The sequence below is a fragment of the Alligator sinensis genome, unplaced genomic scaffold (genome assembly GCF_000455745.1).
Source record: "Alligator sinensis unplaced genomic scaffold, ASM45574v1 scaffold156_1, whole genome shotgun sequence".
Classification (NCBI taxonomy): domain Eukaryota; kingdom Metazoa; phylum Chordata; order Crocodylia; family Alligatoridae; genus Alligator; species Alligator sinensis.
This window is the reverse complement of record NW_005841844.1, coordinates 894,677-915,254: the sequence shown is the minus strand read 5'-3', so window position 1 is coordinate 915,254 and position 20,578 is coordinate 894,677. Positions and strand designations below refer to the sequence as shown.

At 45.1% G+C, this 20,578-nt stretch overlaps 1 protein-coding gene across 1 annotated transcript in view; it reads left to right on the top strand.

The window, feature by feature from the left end:
- PSD2 (pleckstrin and Sec7 domain containing 2) overlaps positions 1-17,772 on the top strand; it is a 148,942-nt gene extending 131,170 nt beyond the window's left edge. The window contains exons 11-14 of the mRNA XM_014520806.2: positions 2,016-2,173; positions 7,812-7,956; positions 10,352-10,495; positions 16,100-17,772. Of these exons, the coding sequence (XP_014376292.2) occupies positions 2,016-2,173; positions 7,812-7,956; positions 10,352-10,495; positions 16,100-16,306 (654 nt within the window). The 3' untranslated portion in view covers positions 16,307-17,772. The remainder of the gene's footprint in view (positions 1-2,015; positions 2,174-7,811; positions 7,957-10,351; positions 10,496-16,099) is intronic.
- The last annotated feature ends 2,806 nt before the right edge of the window (positions 17,773-20,578 follow it).

Below are 20,578 nucleotides of genomic sequence, written 5' to 3'. Positions count from 1 at the left end.
CCCTGTCACTCACAGGAAAACTTGTCTGTCATTGGGGGAAATTGTAGGAAGGGCATTGGAGGACTGTCAGCACTTGACTGACATAGCCTGCATCCTTCCTGTTGAGTGGTCAGGTTCCACTCCAAACTGGAGAGAAGTCCAGTTTCTAACCAAGCATGGGAGAAGCTAGTCTGGGTGTATAGCTCCTTCAAACCCAGATGAGAGGTTTTACTGTGTAGACGGGAGGCGGGTAAGAGTCGAGCCCCAGGTAAGAATCCACGTAGACACACCCACATGAACATGTATGGGTCTGACTCTAAGCACGTGAGTAATCTGCTTGAAGTCCCGATGACTAATTCAAGCATGCACATAAAGTGTTTTCAAGATAACTAAAAGCTGTGGTTTGAATAATGCCTTTACTTTAGCAACGTACATTTACAGCAAGTAAATGACCAACAAAGCATCAGGGACCAGATCTTATTCCACTGATTAGGCATGTAAGTGGAATTAGGTGCCTAAGTGCAGTTCTATTCCACGCTGCCGGAGCTGTTAATGCATAAGATAGGTGTCTTCCCTCTTCTCACTGCTCTTTTGTAACTTAGTCCTCTGACTAAGATGCTAATGTGTTGCAAAAGTAAATGTGTTAATGGTGTCTCAGGGTCACAAGCAGGGTGGAATAGGGTTACACTTAGGTGCCTAAGTCTATTTAGGTCCTTAATATGTGGAATATGGACTGGCATCCAACTTCTGGAAATTTATCAGAAAAGGAGTCTGAAGGGAAGAGGAGACAGAATCTAAGCGTACCTTGATAAAAGGCCCATCTAATCTAGCATGCTCTTTTCTTATGCATATTATCAGGCTTTTCCATCAGAGCCAGTACTCATAACACCAGTCCAGCCTTCTCCCTGAGCTCTTTGTTTGTAGCCTTCCCCAGAAATTTAGACTATGGCTGTTCCCCTTTGCCTGCGAAGCCCTGCCAGAATTCTTGTGCATTAGCCTGCCTATGTCTAGATTCCTGGTTACAGGACTCCAAATCTCACAATATTCTTGGGATTTTGTATTTAGTGGGAGTCCTGTCAGGAACAGACCACAGTGTAGATTCTGCTGACTTCCTGACTGATACAGCTGTGTCTCATCCGATGTCCCAACATGGCATTAGATGACTGTTGAAGGTGTCATTTTTGGAGTGAGTCGTAAAGCCAAGATCCTTGACCACTTTCTAATTTGTTATTATTATTACATTTCCTTTACTTTTGAAAGCCCCTGACACTGGACAGATTCAGTAAACCAACTGGCAGGCATAAGCCCAATGACATTTTTGCAGACTCTAAAGGTTCACATACTGAGTTACGTCACATGAACTTAAATGGAATGAACAGTTCCACAATGATAGAGAGATGTAAGAAATGGAGAACAGGGTAAGAAGTTTGAGCCTAACTTCCAGTTAGCTTTCTTGGGATGTGTTTGAATCCTGTATAGTGCAAAGTCTTTCAGTCCAGAGATACAAATGCAGAAAGTAGATAACTTTAGATCTGACCATTAAGCACTATTCTTCCCCCTATCCATGTTGCCAGTTAAGGTATAAGCCATTGGAGCAAGTCCTCTGCTGTGTACAGCAGTGCAGCCTCAGTAGCTGATGTGGTGGTGCCCATTTATGCCACCTAAAGATCACACCCCTTCATTTTAAAGGGGCTGCACACATGAGATTCCTATGTGGGTGAAGATTTTCAGGAGCCCAGGAATGGTTCTTCCTTGGCAGTCCACGGAGTGTGTGTGACATGTTGGAAATAAATATTGATAATTATTTTTAAAACTTTCATGTACTTTTTCACATCATCCTAGTGAATGTAATGATGGAGGAAGGTGCCAGATAGATGTTAATTATTATCATTATTGCTTCCTAGAACTTACTGTACTAAGGCACTCTTCCCCTTCTCAGCATTCTGTGATTATGGCAGAGAGAAAAGGGCAGTTTTGTTAAAGAAGCCTATGGATAACAGCACTGTCATTATTCTATTAACACTCCTTCTTAATAGGATGAGTATAAACCTGACAAAGATCTCTCTGAAGTGGATCTCAAAAATGCCATCCGAGTTCACCACGCCTTAGCCGCAAAAGCCTCTGACTACAGCAAAAAGTCAAACGTACTCAAATTGAAGACAGCAGATTGGAGAGTTTTCCTCTTTCAAGCACCGTAAGTACTCTAGTACATCACACGTTACTCTTATCTGAATAGTTTTACTCCTCATGTAGCTAATAACAAAGCAGAGTTCAGTTTCTGGTCATTATCAGATTTTTTCCTATATTAACCAAAAAAATGAGAAATAGGAAAAGAAGGATTCACAGATAAAAGACAAGATATCATGAGGCCTGATTGTTTTCTATGCTGTGAGTTGATATTTACATCTGTGAAATGGGGGCATAATTATGGATTAAACCAAATGGTCATGTCCCACCTTGCATGAGATTTAAGGATGATACTAGGTAAAGGAGGCTTGGGGTCTTAATGTCTTACGGCTAAATCCTGAGGTCTTTACTCAGGCATTATATATATACACAACCTTTACTCAACAGTTCACTGGTTTCTACCTGCTAGAGGGCTGAGTAGAAGCTCAGGACAAACCTCTAGAACTGCCCTTCAGTTGTAGGAATTGAACCCCTACGCCAGACCTTGGGTATGTCAAGGCCAATATGTTGTGAGACCCAGGCTGAGCCCACATGCACAGGCAATTATCAACCAGGCCTCAGATCCCAGACCCTTGTTAGTTAGCTGTTATGCTGTTGTTCACAGTGTGCAGCAGATCAGTTTTCTCAAGTCTCTGTTTGTCCTAATTCCACTGAGTCCCAAAAGCAGAAGAAGCAAAGTTTTGTCGGCTGGGTTCTGACCTCACTGAGTCATACCTCAGGATATAACTCCATTTACTTCAACGGTGTTACACTTAATTTACTGCATAGAGACCCTAGAACAGGCTAGTTCACTGTATTTCCAAGTAGAGCAGAAACCAAAGGTACCAGCCCAGTTTCAGGGCCTCAGGAGTGATATTCTGATCCCTGCAGCAGTGGTGCAAGTACAGAACAACTCATATTGCATCTATAGCACCAAAGAAATGATGTAAGTGGGATCAGAGCAAGGCCTTGGGGAGTTGCAGACTTTTGACAAAGCCTCATAGAAAGCTAAGATGTGGGTTGCTGGTCCACCATTCTTTCACTTTGCCCCATTTTGCATTTTGTACCCAAGATGCATGCCCATCCAGCAGGAGGCAGGGCAGGGTCTGATAACTTTTTGATAACTTAGCAGGACATTCCTTGTTTAAGGTCCGATTCACTCACAAACGTGTTTTGCTTCCATGCCCTCACTTGCATGGAAGTCGATTATATTTCTTATGGGACTGGACCATCCCCAAGCAATTGGGTTAGATTAGGTGAACCAGAGCCTGTTGAGATTTGACTAGGCAAGTCAATCAGTGAACTAGTCAAATGTTCATATGCATTTTCTTCTTTGCTTATTTGCTTTCAAATATTTACATGTTGGAGTTTTAATTTTTTAAAAAGGCAGAGTCATATTCAGCCCTACATGCAGTAGAAAAGATGAAACATTTCATTGTGTAGTGTAAGATCTTAAGTGCCATTTGACAAAATTCAGTTTAATCTTTTCTACTGCATGCAGAGCTGAATATTAGGGCTGTGCAAAGCTTCAGGTGCTGATTCGATTCAAAGGAGATTCGGCCCGATTCAGTGGCCAAATCTCTGAATCCGAATTGAGTCCGGGGACCAGTTAAAAGGTTCAAATCGATTCAAAGCTCTCTGAATCAATTTGGAAAAGATTCGGAGAGCTTTGGCGATTTGGGCAGTCCCCTCTGGCTGCCACAGGGAGCTGGACCATGCTGGTAAGTAGTGGGTGGGGAAGGGGGGGACTGGAGGATGGGGGAAAGGGACTATAGGGAGACCCCTGCCAGGCCCCATCCCCTGCCTGTTTCCCCAGCCCCCCACAACCCCCACACACTGTCCCAGCCCCCACATGACTGTCCCCTTTTGTGGTGGGGGGGGGCTCTGTCATGAGCCTCCCAACCCCCTCTCACTCTCCCAGCCCCCTCACCATGGCTGCCCCACCCACCTCAGCTCCCAGCCAGCAGCCTCAGGGTTTCTGGGGGCTCATGGAAGAGCCCCATACACAGCACGGGGCAGTGGAGGGGCAGCAGGGATCACCCCCCCACCTGGCTGGTGAGCCCCGGCTTTTTTGTTTGTTTTTTTAAAGGGCTGGGAGCTGGGGCGGGAAAGCCAAGGGGGGAGACCTGGGAGAGTGGGCAAGGGTCGGGGGGCTCATGGTAGAGCCCCTCCATGTGGCATGGGGCAGTAGGGATCGCCCCACCCCACCCCCCTGGGCAGGAGCCAGTGAGTGTAGGCTTTTTTTTTTCAAAGAACCAGGAGCTGGGCCAGGCAGGGCATTGAGAGCAGGCGGGGGATGGGACCTGTGCGATTTGCAGATTTGGCTGATTGAGCAGCAGTCCAGTCTCCAAATCAGTTTCATCCAAATCGATTCAGGACAGTCATTCGAATCACCGAATAGAATTACTGTCCCCTGAATCGGCCAAATCTGAATCTGAAGTGAATACTAGCTGCTTCGCACAGGTCTACTGAATATGGGTCTGCCTTTTTTTTTTTTTTTTTTTTTTTAACTCCAACAAGTAACAGACTATCCCTGTGTTCTGTAAATTATTGTGTATCTGTACGGCATCATGTAAAGCTAATAATTTTCCTGTACAGGTAACATCCATTCAAAATCTAAATAAAACTGGAATATTTGCCTGGTTAATTTATTGACTTGATACCCCTCTATTTGACCAGAAAGCAGCAATTTAAATAGGAATGCTCAGTCCTATAAACTTAGCGATATCTACTGCTTTTTAAGTCTATTACATATAACAAACCCGGGTGTATGTTTACACTACAGTCATGGGAATGGATGCTGTGAAGCATGGACATGCCTGAGCCAGCTTTAAATTGACTAGTTAAGATACCAGTAACAGTCAAGTCGTTGCATCATGAAGCTCAGTGCAGACTGCAAAAACTTCCCAGAAAGCAGGGTAGATGATTCTTCATTGAGCTATGTGCTCCTGCTAGATTACTATTGCTATCTGAACTAACTAGTGTAAATCTGGGTTGGCTAGTGTACCCAACCCTGCAGTGTCTGCAGGCTAAATGAACCTAAAGTAATTGAGAATCTGATCCTTCTCCTATTGAAATCAGTGGGAACAGAAAAAATATCCAGGTTTGGAGAATGAACTGTGACTTCTGAAAGGTCTGTGGAGCCCCACAGTCCAAAAGGTGCAGATAGATGGTACCAGGAACCTAGCAAAGGACTAACTTGATGAAGAAATTTTGCACTAAATTGAACAAATTAAAAAAATGTTTGAAGTGTTTCACCCCCTTACATTGCCCTAAGGTTGGGTTGGACCTCTTACCCAGGATTCCCTTTCATGGTGGATCCCTGTGGAATAAACATGTTCAAAGGCAGTGCATCAGTGCAGCTTGCAGTCCCTAATTGCACCACATCAATAGTTTGTTCTAAAATAACAGTCATGAACAGACACGCAAACTCCAACCTATGTTCCCATTAAATATAATACTTTGGTCCCCCAAATTTGAAAGTATTTTTGTCATAAAGCTATCTGTCTGCTTGTTTCATCTCTGTCAGTCAGAGCAAGAGGCAGAGAAACTACAAATGAATCTTTAGCTAAGTAGCTGGATCTGTACCTTTGTCTTTTACTCTGCCTCAAGTGTGGCAAAGAAGCACTCCAGTTCAGGCTTGCCCTTGTGTCATTCTCTGAAGGAAAGGCCACAACACTAAGGAGTGACATCTGTGATTCTGCTTGATTGCATTTTCCATCCTCTTGCCCAGAATCCAAAAAACATGACATGGTAGGGCAAAATATGGGGTTCATGTTACAGTATTAAATATTAGGCTGTATCTTGACATCCAAGTCCAGGAAGCAAAGTTCTCCATTGAACTCAAATGGGAACTGTGCCTAAACAAAGGACAGAGAGTTATGATTAAGGACCTCCTAATTTGGCCCATTAATATCTGAATGCACTAACACTGGTGCCTGTTCCTTGTGCTTTGTGGGCTCAGTCTTCCAACCAACAAAACAAAGAGCAGGCTCCTGCTTTACCTGGTGCTCTAACCACCAACCTACAGGGTCAGCTGTCATCCAGTGCCATCTCTAGCCTGCTTCTTGAATATGAGCCATTGCAGCTTGCATTTAATGCTTACTGGATAAATTGGATGGAGAGCAGAGCAGTGACAGGTTTCTGCCCCATTGGGATCAATGGTCCAAGTTAGCTTGTTTACCCAACATCTCGCTTTGTCTCAGCTGCTAGCTTCAGAAGTAGAACTGGGTAAGACTGATCCAATGGCCTGACAACTACAGCACTCGACTCTACTATGAACATAGAGCAAGACAGGTTCAAAACATCTTGGTGGGCTGGAGCAGGCTACAGTTTGTATGAACCACTAGACTCTTGGATTGTAAACAGATGTCTCATTTGAAATAGTCCTGATGGATCTGAGTCAAAATCCGAGTAAAAGAGGAGTGGCACAGCGCTTTTCACATGTAGTCCTTCTAAGCTGCAATGATGCTCAGTGGCCAGAGAAAGCACACAGCCTGATGGGCTTGTCTCTGGAATGACTGGCAGTTAATTTGAATGAGACACTATTAACTTACAGACGTAGACAGCATTGTCCCAAGAAAAAATGTTAGTACATTTTGACACTCATACTTCATGAGTATTTAAAGTGGGGTAATGGACCGGTACATCTACGTCTGTAAAACAAAAGGCTTTCTCCCAGGAGAAATGTGACGTCCATTTACACCTAATTCATAATGTGCATAACAGGATGCACTTCCTCCTCTTAACACCTGCTAGTCATGGTTTTAGGTGATCATAGTTTCATGACTTATGCTTGCTCAGTGCAGGCACATATGAAGCCACATACCTACCTAACCAGAATGCAGCCAACTGTGCATGCTAATATGCCCTGTGGACACATCCACATCCACTCTGCAAGACTGCATCAAAAATGTTAGTTATATAGCTGGGTAACTGCCATTTGGGTATGAAAAGTGAAATAGGATTCTGCCCAAGATGAAGAGACTCAGATCCCACCAGAATTTTGCCTCTTTTAGTTGTGACAAAAAAGCCTATAGCAATTGCCGATAGGAAAATGAAACCTTTTACCTTTGGGTCATTTCTCTGGGTCTAGCACAGATTGGCAATGATCAACAGATCTGAAACTAACTGGCCTGATTGTGCGTGAGATACTCTGATCATGAACAGAATTTCACAGCACAAAAATCCTCACCAGAATCAGCAATAATCCATCCCTGTGTTGACTTTCTTATCTGAGATGAATGGGCCACAGAAACAATTCTACTCTCAGCTTGAGAGAGAGGCTCTACACAAGAGGATGGGGCCCAGTGGTGAGGGAACAGCATGTGAGGAGGTGAAACTGTAATAGGGCATCTGGATAAAGAATATTGTGGATCAGTTTGTGTGGATAAACAATAGGAAGAGCTGATGTGAGTCTCCAGGGCTGTCAATCTCACCCACATATTAAATTCCCTAGGGCAATTTAGAGGCAGGAAACTAACATGGGCTCTAGAAAATATGGATGCTGCCATGCCCAAACATTGACAAAGTCAAAATGCACAGGTAAACAGGGTTTCAGTGCAAGGCTGCCTGAAAACCTGCTTGAGAACAGGCTGCTTCAGTACCACCTTGAGCAGCTGCTTGCAGGCACTGTTACAGAAATAAATTCTCTTTCCCCATAACAGAAGCAAAGAGGAAATGCTGTCCTGGATACTGAGAATAAATCTGGTTGCTGCCATTTTCTCTGCCCCTGCCTTCCCAGCTGCTATATGTTCCATGAAGAAATTCTGCCGTCCCCTCTTACCGTCTTCAACGACAAAACTCTGCCAGGTAATGCATGTACAAGGGGGAGGGGCCAAGTGCAGCCAAGTGCCAAGCCCAAAATTGAGTAGTTGCTGGAACTGCTTTTGGATTTAGCTAGGCTGATCTGGTCCCAGGTTTATTCCCAGCCTTTTTATGATTAACATATAAAATATGTCACCCCCCCCCACCACACCCCACCCCCCGCCATCTGCTGGGCTATGTTGGTCATAGCTGGAGATACACAGAACATGGCACACCAGAGTGTCAAACTGGCTCCCAAAGTGAGCATCTATAGGCCACTGGCATAATATGTCATACAAAACCAATTTCCATATGCTGAACAGTCTGTGCCACCTTGTCTTTAAAAGCTGAAAGGGTAGGGCATGGTTACAATGGGCTTATAAGCATGAAAATATGGGAAAGCCTTTTGTTCAACAAATCATGCATCTCACACTATTCCATCCGAGAGCAAGAGTAAACTACGCAGCATGTGTGTGTCCTGTTTGCAGATTGTCCTATCATTATTTTATGGCAACCACTGGGTTACACTGCCATTCTTTAAGGCGATATGTTCTTGCCCTCAAGTCCTTTCTTGTTTTTAATATGTACATTAAGTCACCCATTGCTCTGTGCATTTCCCAACTTCATATAATTTTTCAAGTCCAAGGGGATGATCCTATTGCCGCTAAACTCAATGGTAAAATTCTCTTTCATTTCAATGGGGTCGGTTCATGATTTTAATGCCAAGTTACTGGATTATTTGTTCATAAAGAGCAATGATGAGTGTTTACGTGGTTACTTTTCAGGCAAAAAGTCTCCAATCCCTGTCCCTGATTTCTTGGCAGTCTTGTTATTCCCATGCTCCAAGCAAAAGTACTCAGTGATCTATTCATGCTATGGGAATGGTATCAGAAATGCAAAGGGCTCCTATATGCGCATTAAGGTGCTTTTTCTAATGCATGTTAAATTTAGTACCTCCAATATGAGGTCCTAAAGAAATGCACAGTAGGCTGCCTTTATGCACAGTAATGAATGTGCATGGTTTTTAAGTAATGCTTAATGCGCAGTAGCCTATTTTACTGTGTATTAGAATAATTATGGTTTTTACATGATGCTTTAATGCGCAATGAAATAGGCTACTGAGCATTAAAGCGCATGCATAGACATGCACAGAACCAATTACTTTTCTGAGTCAGCAGCTTGTAGAGACACCTATGTGATATATTGTTACAAGCATGCATGACAGTGCCCATTTGTAACTAGTATTTAGTTTGTAGCTTTAGTATTTAGATGCCAGATTTATTTAAAAGGTGAAAGCAGTAATTAGCATAACAGGTTGTCCTTATCTCGTATTTCTAGGATCCATTTTGGTTCCTGTGGTCCATTTTCACCTTGTCTTCTTAGGTCCCTCATTGCCATGGGATGCTCTTCCATAGTGTGTCAGACTGTCTTCTTTGCCCACATACTCAGCTTTTACCCATCTTAGCATTATAGGACTTGCTCATCCTGTATCCACTTGACACTTTACCAGCAATCCCTCTCCCTTGGTGCTGTACTGGCATCGAGCACATTAATGCTGTTCATACCTAATTCTCCAGTTCAAACGTTCACCCACAGTGAGGCTGGTATAGTTCCAAATTTCTTCCTCATCAGAAGCTGAAGTTTCACTGTGGCTTTGAGAACGGGGACGAACACTGAGCCCTAGTCCAGTTAAGGTTGGAGTTGTCTGGAAGTACTGGGACATAGTGTCCTCCAAAAATAAAAGGGTTGATGTGTAACGTGCAGCTACCTTGCAGTGGTAGGCACCCACACACTATAACATGGTTTTATGACAAGCAGATTTCATTTAGATAGCTAAGCTCTCCTGAGAATGCCAAACACATTATAGTATTGAGTAAGCCTTTCTAATGAGTAGAGAATACAACCCATACACTTCTCAGCAGAAGAGGGGGAGGGGCAATATTCCAGCTCTCTACTGCAGTGATTGAAGTGGAGAGATACATATCTTTCTCAGAAAGGATGCCATGTAATGATGTCAACTGTCTCACAGATCAGAGACAGGAGTGCCCATTTCTGCTGAAGGAGCATGACAGTTCTGAAGACACTGCCAGTTCTGTCTAAGTGTTAAGTGATGTACTTCATGGTTGCATTGCAAAAATACCTATGACACCATGCAAATCCACTCTTGGCAATAATGATTGATAGGCTTTGTAGGAGCTCAGATACCCATAATTTGGCTGATACTTATCAAGTAAATTTGTGAGTGTCAAATGCATACATTTGGCTCCAACACAAAACACAGGATTGATTCCAGCCATGTGTTTCAAATCCTTGAAAAGAAGAGTTCTACCTCTACAATCTGGCAGTGTCCTTGTTTGTACATATTCATACCTTTTAACAGTTGACATGCTTTTCTCTACAGGAGGAACAGCTGAAGTCCCATGAAAATAAAATGAGGCAGATTGAAGACGAATTAGCAGAACATAAATTACATCCTGTAGAGAAAAGCCTCAAGTCAAAAGAGGCTGAGGAGTACAGGCTGAAAGAACATTACCTAATATTTGAGGTAAAGGATATTTCATCTGTCTGGTGATAAACAATTCCTTTGATAAGTCTGATGGGAGATGATAAGGCTGGAATGGGTCCCGTCTGTCTGTGTGAGTGCAGCGGGCATGTGAAGATGGGTGGGGTGCTGTGTAATGATGGGAATTCTCATTTTTGTGCACTGAAATAAAAACCAAAAAAAAAGAAGAACTATTTTTACAGCCAGCTTCTAAAATGAACAAAAAACAGGGAGAAATTCCCAACCTACTATCCCAGAGCCTGCAAATCCCCACTGTTTTGCAGGAGCAAAAAGAGTAAAGGCCTACAGGCAGGGTAAGTCACACCCAGGGCCAGACCAGAGTAAAAGGGATGGTTAGCTTAGCATAGAAAGCTTTTTTAGTGCAAAATAAAAATTTGGCAATGAGGCAGAATTTGGAGACTTCATTCCAGTTTCAGCAAAGTGCTCTTGTCAAAGACCATTGAAAAACTAATTTCAAAATGTTCTTTAATTTTATTTGAAAAAAATATTGCTTTAAATGCAACATTACCTATTTTGTTTGACTCCAAATAATTTTTTTCAAGGTTTTGATTCACCAAAAATTTCAGGTTTCTGTATTTTGTTTTGAATTAACCTCAAAGCTTCTGCTTTACAATAACAGGCTGAAAGGCTTCTTAACATAACTGAAAGTGAGAATATGTTCACCACAGCCCTCCCACTCGGGCTACTGCAGTGGCGGCATACTGCCTACAAATTCTCTAACACAGGGAAAGGCTGCTGTGTCTGACCCACAATTTCAAGGGGGTAATCAGTGGCTGGCCTAGTGACAGGATTCTTGTCTAAGCCCTGTTTGCAATCCACTAGACCAGTGGTAACCAACCTTTTTAGCAGGTGTGCCCCAAATTAAGCCCTCCTCCCCTACCTCTCTTCCCCCCCCCCCCGTGTACCTGATAGAGTTTGCACCCAAGGGTCCTAGAATGAAGGTGGTGGGGCTCCATCCTCCAACCACCATGCAAAGTGTGTAGCAGGGGCAGGACACTGCTGCAACAAAAAGTGTCAATGCCTAGAGCCAAGGTAACCCTGGCCCCACACCTGCTACAGTTGTATATAGACAGTGAGAATTGAAAGCCCTGAATTTGGCAACAGCTGCAGGGTCAGGGAAGGGTTAAACTGTCTCTTGGCAGAGACACTGGCTGTGTACTCCCTCACAGCAGCAGCATCCTGCTCTCACTCCACTCTACCAATTGCCTCCATTTCTGTGCCTCCCTGAACTGAGCACGTAGGGATCATGGGCCACATGCAGCAGCTGCCCATGCCACTATTGGCTTGTATGCCACAGACTGGCTACCCCTATATTAGACCTCAGTTGCACTAGGTTGCAGTGAGCTACATAACATGCTTTCTTGTGGGCAAAAAATGGTTTCAAGTTCTTACCCCTGAAATTGAAGTACCTTATAGGCAAAAACACCTGGGATTAGGTCCTTCTAAGGAAAATCCTGATGAATGGAAACATGTGCCACAATCAATACAATGCCAAAAACTTGTGTGGTTTAGAAAACAGGATGGGGCACTCACTGGTAGCATTAACATGTGCAATATCACCACCTCAGTTAAAATGAAATTCACTCCCATGCAAAAAAAAGCCAGCACAAGGCCATTTAACCCAATACAAGAGGTCTAGCCCTCTCCTCAGGGATAGCACTGTGCTTGGGAATAGGCAGATTGCCTTCTGAGAAGTTCAGAAGGCAATTTGAGGTCCAGGGAAGGGCAGAGTTGGTTCAAGGAGTGGCAGGATTCACTTAGTTTTAGGGATGGTAAAACCTGGTCTAATCTAATTTTCAAGTAAATATGAAAGGGAAAGAAAGTAGGGCTGTGCGAAATGGCAGTGTTCCCGTTTCAACTTTTGTTTCGAGTTGAAACGGCTGCTCCGTTCCGTCGAAATGTTTTGCCGTTTCGACCCTGTTGTGACGTTCCACCCATAGGGTATAATGGGGAAAGTCGAAACAGGATATAACTTTGTCATTTCTGGCCTGATTTGGATGAAACTTGCAGGAAATAAACTAGGAGTAATAGTCACAAACTCCTGGAAGATCATTTCAGGCTTGTTTCAGGCTCAGCATTAGGAAAAACTACTTCACAACTAGGGTGTCCAGACTCTGACCATTACTCCTAGTTTTCCCCAAGGGTGCCCTGGTGAACAGTTGTTCACTGAGCCCTAGATGTACGCTTCTGATGTGGCGGTAAGCTGCTACCAAGTCCCTTCTCAGCCTTCTCTTTTTCAGGCTGAGCTGTCCCAGGTCCCTCAGCCTTTCCTCATATGGCTTTCCATGCAAGTCTCTGATCATATGGGTAGCCCTTCTCTGGACTCTCTCAAGCTTCACCACATCCTTGTTAAGATGCAGAGCCCAGAACTGTATGCAGTACTCCAGCTGCAGTCTCACCAGTGCTGAGTAGAGCCGAGTAGTGCAGGAGAATCACTTCTTTTCAGTGGTTTTGCTGGCGATGCATCAATTGATGCATGCCAGGGTATTGTTGGCCCTGCTGGCTACAGCATTGCACTGCTGCCTCATGTTCATACTATGGTCAATTATTACCCCCAGGTCTGCAGTGGCAAGTGATGGGGGATCTTCAGTCCTGCTGCATAATGAGAGCCAGCAGTTGCACAAGCACCCATGTCACGAGTTTTGCCTGTCAGAAGGCAGAGGTGCAGGGCCCCAGAACCCAGAAACCCCTGCACCTATCTCCTCGACAGCTGGCAGGCTTCATGGCCTCAGCAGGGGCTAGCAGGCCTGCAGCTTTCACCCTGCTGTGCCTTAACACACACAGTGTCACCCATGTCACGAGTTTTGCTTGTCTGCAGCTTGAGGTGTAATTTCCCCCAAACCCTGCACCTATCGCCTTGAAACTTGGCAGGCTTGTGACCTCAGAAGGGGCTAGCATGCCTGCAGTTTTTGACGCTGCTGTGGCTTAACACATACACATGACACAAGTTTGGCTCCCAAGACTTTGGGGTGCAGTTTCTCTGAACCCCCTGCACCTATCTCCTTGAAACTTGGCAGGCTTCATGCCCTCAGAAGAGGCTACCATTCCTGCAAGGGTCATCCAAATCTGGCCAGAAATGACAAAGTTATAGGCTATTTTAACCTTTCCCATTATAGCCTGTGGGCAAAACGTCAAAACAGCATCGAAACGGCGAAATGTTTCGATTTGCCTTGTTTTGTTTCAAGGCTGTTTCAACCATACCTGTTCCGTTTTGATCTTGCTGTTTTGACCTCGAAACAGGTCGAAATAGCATGGAAACAAAACTGGTGGCAAAATTTCGCATAGCCCTAATAGGACCTCCTTTTATACTGTACCCTATAATACAAATTTAAGACACGATTTAATGATAATAATGAACCATTTAATGAACAAAATGCTGGACAGATGCATTTAAATCAAACAACAAGAAATGCTTCTTCTCAGATCGTAGTTACTGCCATGGGGCACTTGTACACGTGATGAGATTGGCCTGTTAAGCAGTTTAATTGGCCTTTTTTCACTGCTCTAATGGAGTCACAGTTTACACCCGCAGCAGGGTATTACATTTCAATTTCATCACGCTGTACACGTGCAGTGGCATATTTCAATTTAAATGACTTTGTTATGTAGCAAAGTAAAATACATCCAATGTATTTTAGTTTACTACATAACAAACTGCAGCGATAGACTGGGAGAAGGTGGTGGGGATGGTGCACAGGGCACTGGAAGCCCAGGCGTGCTCAGGGAAGCTTGGGCTTAGCAGGCTTCCAACACCCTGTGCACCATCCCTGCTGCCTTCTCTGGTTGTCAGCACACCCTGCTGCCTTTCCACACTGCCCCAGGGGCAAGCCAGCCTGTTCCCAGGTGGTCCCAGGTCATGGGAAGGCAGCAGGGATGGTGCACATGGTGCTAGAAGAACACCAAACCCAAGCTTCCCTAAGCATTCCTGAGCCTTCAGCACCCTGTGCACCGTTGGATCAGGCTGGGTGCTGTCTGTGACCTGGGGAAGCACCCATGCAGCTAGCACCCCACCTGGGCAGCCCCAGGGGGTACAACCACCATGGAGGAAAGCACCGGGCCCCCCTGCAGCTCAGGGGCTGCGCGATCTGGCAGCAGCTTGTGTGGGAAGGCTCTGCCAAGAAAAGAAAAAAAAGCAGCAAGGGGCCTGTTTTGTTTTGTTTTCCAGCGGAGCCTGTCCACCTCTCTCATGGCCAGGGGGTGAGCTGCCAGTGTCTCCTGAGCTGTGGGGGGGCCCCAGTCCTTCCCTCCACGCTGGCAGCACCTGGGAGTCCCCGGTGGGGCACTGCTGCCATGGAGGGAAGGACCAGGGTGCCCCACAGCTCAGGGCCCCCCTGGCCATGGGAGACATGGGCAGGCTGTGGGGAAAAAAAAATAAAAGAAGGAACAGGCCCCTCATCACTTTTTTTTTTTTAATCTGGCAGAGCCTGCCTGTGTGAGCTGCTGCCAGGCCAAGCAGCTCCTGAGCTGCAGGGGGCAGATCCTTCCCTCATGGTGGCAATGCCCCCCAGGGCACCCAGGTGAGGTACTAGCAGACGGATGACACTCGGGGGTGCTACCGCCATGGAGGGAAGGACCGGGGTCCCCTGCAGCTCAGAGCCTGCCAGCAGCTCTCTGCCCCCAGCCAGGGGAGAAGCGAGCAGGCTCGGGGGGGGGACAAGGTTCAGGCCCCTCACCACATTTCTTTTTTTGCGGTGGAGCCTGCCCACAGCTGGGGGGCGCTGAACGGCCGGGGGGCTGTCACTCTTCCGCAGCAGTGTCGGAAGTCCCTAAATTGAAACAGTCGTTTTTTAATCGACACAATTAAAAACCCGCCATTTCAATTTAGGGAGAACTAAGCTCCCATCATGTGTACAACCAGCCATGGAGAGTAGGATGAACAGGTACTGTTATGAAAGCAAGATAATTTTACATTAGTGTATTTAACTCTGCATCAATTCAGACATATTGTGCATTTGTCAGACATTGTGCTTCTTGCTGTCAGCAGGATTTACATTTTACATTTACAGCACTTTACAGCACTTTACATTTACACCTATGTAATTTACCTTAGTTTTGTACAGTAAAATTAATCACACCAGGCCCCAGAATGGACAGAGAAGCCGCGGTGCCCAGGGTAGCTGTATAAATGTCTATTATAGTGCTTTGACATGGTGTTGGGAGGGTGCAGGTAATAGCCTATTTCCTTAAGCAGACAGCTGCCCTAGGATAAGCATCAAGAACATAGCAGTTACATCGGTGTAACATACAACAGCAAAGACTTACCCCTGATTTTTCCAGAGCTAACTTAACTCTACACTGGATTCAGTTAAGTTAAACTGGTCCAAGGCTTTATGTCAAAAGCTAATTATACGTTAGCGGTGCAAAAGCCAATTAAACACCAGTGTAAATGTGTGTTGCTTACTTTGGATTCCTACTGTGTTCATATCCCACAAGGTTAAATCGGTTCATAACAACCCCCTGCCCACAAGCCAAAGGTTTATCTGGTGTAGTGTGTGCTGGTGATGGCTGACTCATTACTAGATGCCTCCAGCACCCTGGCTCTTCCCTATTACCACACTGCTTGTTCTGTTCCATTTCCCTCTACAGAAAAGCCGCTATGAGACATACATAAGCCTGCTGTGTATGAAGATAAAAGTGGGGACAGACGATCTGGAGAAAATTGAAGCCAACTTTTTCACAGTGGAAGTTGATGATCTCTCCTTGCGGAAGACACATTCAAGCCCTTCCTTGAGCCAAGGACACTTGTGTGTACATAGCAAGGTAGAAAAGGACATTATAGAGGTGAACACTTAACATGTAACACTAGTGTGGGGGAAAACAGTCAGTGATCCTTAGTACTCCTTAGATCAATGAGCACAATTTTACCTAGGAAACCATATGAACAAAAACAGTAGAAGTATATGACGTGGTGACTACTCAAACAAAAGAAATCAAAGAAGCTTTAGTTTACACTTTGCTAATTCTTACCCAGTGCTCCGGCATTTCAATGTCATAGACTCTCCACTTTTTCTTCACATCTTTAGCACTCTTGGCATTTCCTTTACTACTGCGACCTGCATACGCAATAAAGGGACAGGTCGTGTGTAAAAAGGTTGGGCTGCTCTGTCGCCTTATTTCACATGCAGCATTTCCATCGATCCACTCCTGCAGTTTCTGACAACACGGAGACACGACCAAACCTTGGGTTCTCTAATCCGTCCCTTACCTTTTAAACAATCAGCAGCAGGCCTGCAACACCACCAGCATTTACAGTGTACAGGCAAGAAACAGCAGGAAGAAACAAAACATCAAGAAGCAGAATTCAACATGTTGCAATAAGACAGGTTCCACAAGACATTTATTGAAAAGCAAAAGGTGTTATTAACATGTGTGTGCAAAAAGTGATCTGTGGGTTGCAATAGTGGCACCATAAGCCCTATTGCTTTCTTTTTATACAAATAAATATATATAAATAACTATATATAGGGAAACTTTAAAATGCTTAGAAAACTTGTTCTTAAAAGTACCACACTGCAAAAGGCAAGATGGCTGGGGAACATTGCCAGGAAAACAGTTTGAGGATACAGGGGTCTTAATTATCTTGCAGAATGATTTTTAAAATGTAGTAACCTGTTTCTTTTTTCTTTTCCTAATGAAATCCCATATGGCTTTGCTGTGAAACATTGCTCTATTGTTGACGCTTATTAAACTAAATAGCCAAACCACTGCTTCTTTTGTGTCCATAACTTCTGCAGCTTTGAATAGAGGCGCTATCTGAGCAGTGCTTCAGATACAAGCTTAACTACGTAAGTGGGGTGGGTGGGAAATCTTAACTTCCGTCCATTGATATTGTACTTACTCCATTTTGCTATGAGCATACTATACTCCTTTAACAGAATATTGTGTTCCTATTTCTTTCTGTTGTCTGTGGTCCAATTATTTACTGTTATAATAGAAATGATTGCATTGCATTTCAGATGCCCATGATTGTCTCATGTGACTTTATTTATTTATTTTCATTTAGTATTTCTAGGCATGTTCACAGTAATCAAGTTCCAGTTTTAAAGGATCTTGTAGCTGCTAATTACAGTAATTTACAATTTATATTTTTGCAGCTTTTTTTAAGGAAAATAAAAGAGATTTGTTTGGACTCTGTCAACTTTTGGGAGTTTATAGACTTTTGGGTTTCCATAATGTCTCATACCACTTAAAAACCTCCACCCAATTTTACCTCTTCTTCTTTTGATCTCTTTGGTTCTTTGTACAGTTTGATAGTTTATTTGAAAGGATGCACTAAGAATCGTGTAAAAATAACAATAAAGCTGAATCTGTTGATAAAGAGAACTGGCCTGAAATTGTTTCTAATGTCTCTGTCCTGTATGTAAGTGCTATTAGTATTCTGAGGGTGACATTCTGTCCCTACTTATAGCAGGGTCATAAGCCAATGGGCAAAGGGAGGGAACAGGTATAAGGAGAAACAGCAACACTGCAGTAACTCAGCACTTTAATTTCCCCCCACTCCCCCAAACACGTCTCCAAACAAGCCTTTAGTCCCTAGAGTGCTCAAACAGCAGCCTGCAGCTGCCCCCCAAGTCTGAGTCCAGCTCCTTCAGTCCACAGCCCTGGCTGAACCAGCAAGTGAGATCTCCAGCTCCACTGTGCACTCCTCTGTGTAGGGCTGGCCAGGTCCAACATGCATGCTGCTCTTTCTTCCTCTTGCTCCTTATTCCTTACTCCAGCCTCAAGCATCCTCTTCCTTTTCCCCTTGCCCCAACTCTGCCAGCCCTGGGGGTTTCTGGGATTTATAGTCCAAATTAACAGTCAGCACAGCTCTACAGACTGCCCCGGTTCCTCCTGCTCTTACACATATTTAATTCACATAACAACTGATTAGTGGAACGCGAGATGTGAAGATTTTGGTTTTCCTCTTGAAAAAGTGACAAGGGAACCAACTAGCCTGAGAAAATAAAACAACTCTACAGGCTGTCTCCAGGGTCATGCAGTTTTGCCACGTTTCAGCTACGCTCAGTTGAGTAGGGATGGGGAAAAATAGATGTTCAGAAGCTCAGAGATGCTTTCGATGGCCACACCTTCTTACAATGACTTGTATGTAAGAAGCTGCCACAAGTAGAATGTGGTTGCCCAGATTGCTAGCGTAGCTCCACCCATAATGGAGCTTGTTTTGTTAGTCTGCTCTCAGCTTGTCCTACAAAAAGTAGAGCTGCTTATATGAACTATAAATGAAGCTCAGGTGAATAGGAAGAGGTATGTACTAATATAATGTACTGTCATGGTGCAGGGGTTCTCAAACTGGGAGCAGTGAGCCCCAAGGCAGCTGCAAGCAGGTTTTGCCAGTACAGAGGTCAACTTCCTTCATTTCTTACCACCCCATTGAAAAAAAAATGTTTTTAGTCTGTATGGCAATGTGGCGATAGCCTTGGAATCCTGAACAAGGCATAGACCAGTGCAGACACCCTGAGACCATAAGTTAGGGAGGTTTAGTTGCAGTTTTTGCTTTCAAAGGGGGGGTCAGGTGACAGAAGGTCATAAACACCATGTCCTTCCTTGCAGCTAAATGGAATAAAGGGTCTGAGGTAGGTCCCAGTGGGGCCACAGGGTTGTCTTAGTATGATGATATTGGTATGCATGCTTAGTGCTGCAATTATGTCTCCCTCTTCTGGCTGGTCTCAGGGAGGTTAATGCCTTCTGGTTACTGACAATTACCCTTCAGCTCAGTGATTCCCAAAATGTGGGGCATGCCCCACCCCTCCCATCCCCAAGCAGTCGCAAAAAAATCTCAGGACTGTCCAAGCCAGGACAGTGGTGGGGAAGGGAAATAGCAGTGGTGGCAGCAGCAGTGGGGAGAAGTAAAAGCACCTGGTGGCAGTGGGAATCAGCAGTGGTGGACGTAAGGGGTCACAAGGGTGGCTGGCTTCACTACAGTGGGGCATAAACCCATCAGCATTTGGAAATGCTGCTTTAGCCCAAGTGCTCAAAGCCAACACTGCTGGCCCTGCATTCAGTCCTCACTGGAGAACCCAGTGTGAGTGCAGGTGTGTTTGTCTGACAGACAGATGGATAGTGCCTGCATGCACACATACTTACACACACACATGCATGCACACACAAAGCCTCAGTTTCTTAGGATCTGTCTGTTTCTATCCAGTCTGGACATGGCTCCAGGTCACCCTTTGGCATATCCCTGCCCATACTGAGTATCAGTGCTTAATTCTCTGCTCTTTTGGTTTAACCCCTAGGAATCCCTCCCCCGTGCCCTCAAAGTATCCCTTGATGGCAACCCTGCCCTTCTATCCTGCCTGCATGCCTCCAACCTGCCCTGGCAGGACCCTGTCTCCCTGGACATGCTCGTCCTAGATGGTATTTATCTTTTCAGGTTGTTGGCTTCCATCTTGCACTCTCCTGTAGGCCTTTGCAGTTGGGATTGAATTTGCTCTCTTTTCCTTTCCTCTTTCACTTCTTATTCTCTTCTCCCTCAGACAAAGCCACCCCTGCTCTCTGACCACAGTTCCTCTAGGCCTGTGCGAAGCGGCTAATATTCGTTTCGTATTCGGAGGACAGTTTGGTGATTCGAATCACTGTCCTGATTCAATTCCACTGAATCTCCGAATCAGCCAGGCCAGACCCATCCCCTGCCTGCTCTCCCAGCCCAGCAATGGCTGCCCTGCCCGGCCCAGTTCCTGGCAGGTCTTATAAAAAAAGCCCTGGTTCACCGAGTGCTGCCGGGCAGAAAGCAATCCCTGCTGCCCCCCCACTGCCCCCCGCTGCATGGGGGGCTCGTGCAGAGCCCCCTCCCTTGCTCCCCCAGCCCCCCCCACAGGTGCCCCGCCCACCCCAGCTCCAGCTCTTTAAGAAAAAAAAACTGAAAAAACCCCAAACTCACCGCTCCTGCTGGTAAGGGGTGATCCCCACTGCTCCCCATTGACCCGTGTCATGTGGGGGGCTCTGCACAGCTCCCCAAAGCCCCAAGGCCACTGCAGGAGCGATGAGTCCCAGGGCTTTTCTTCTTGGTTTTTTTTCTTAAAGGGCAAGAGCTGGACTGGGAGGGACACCTGTTGGGGGACTGGG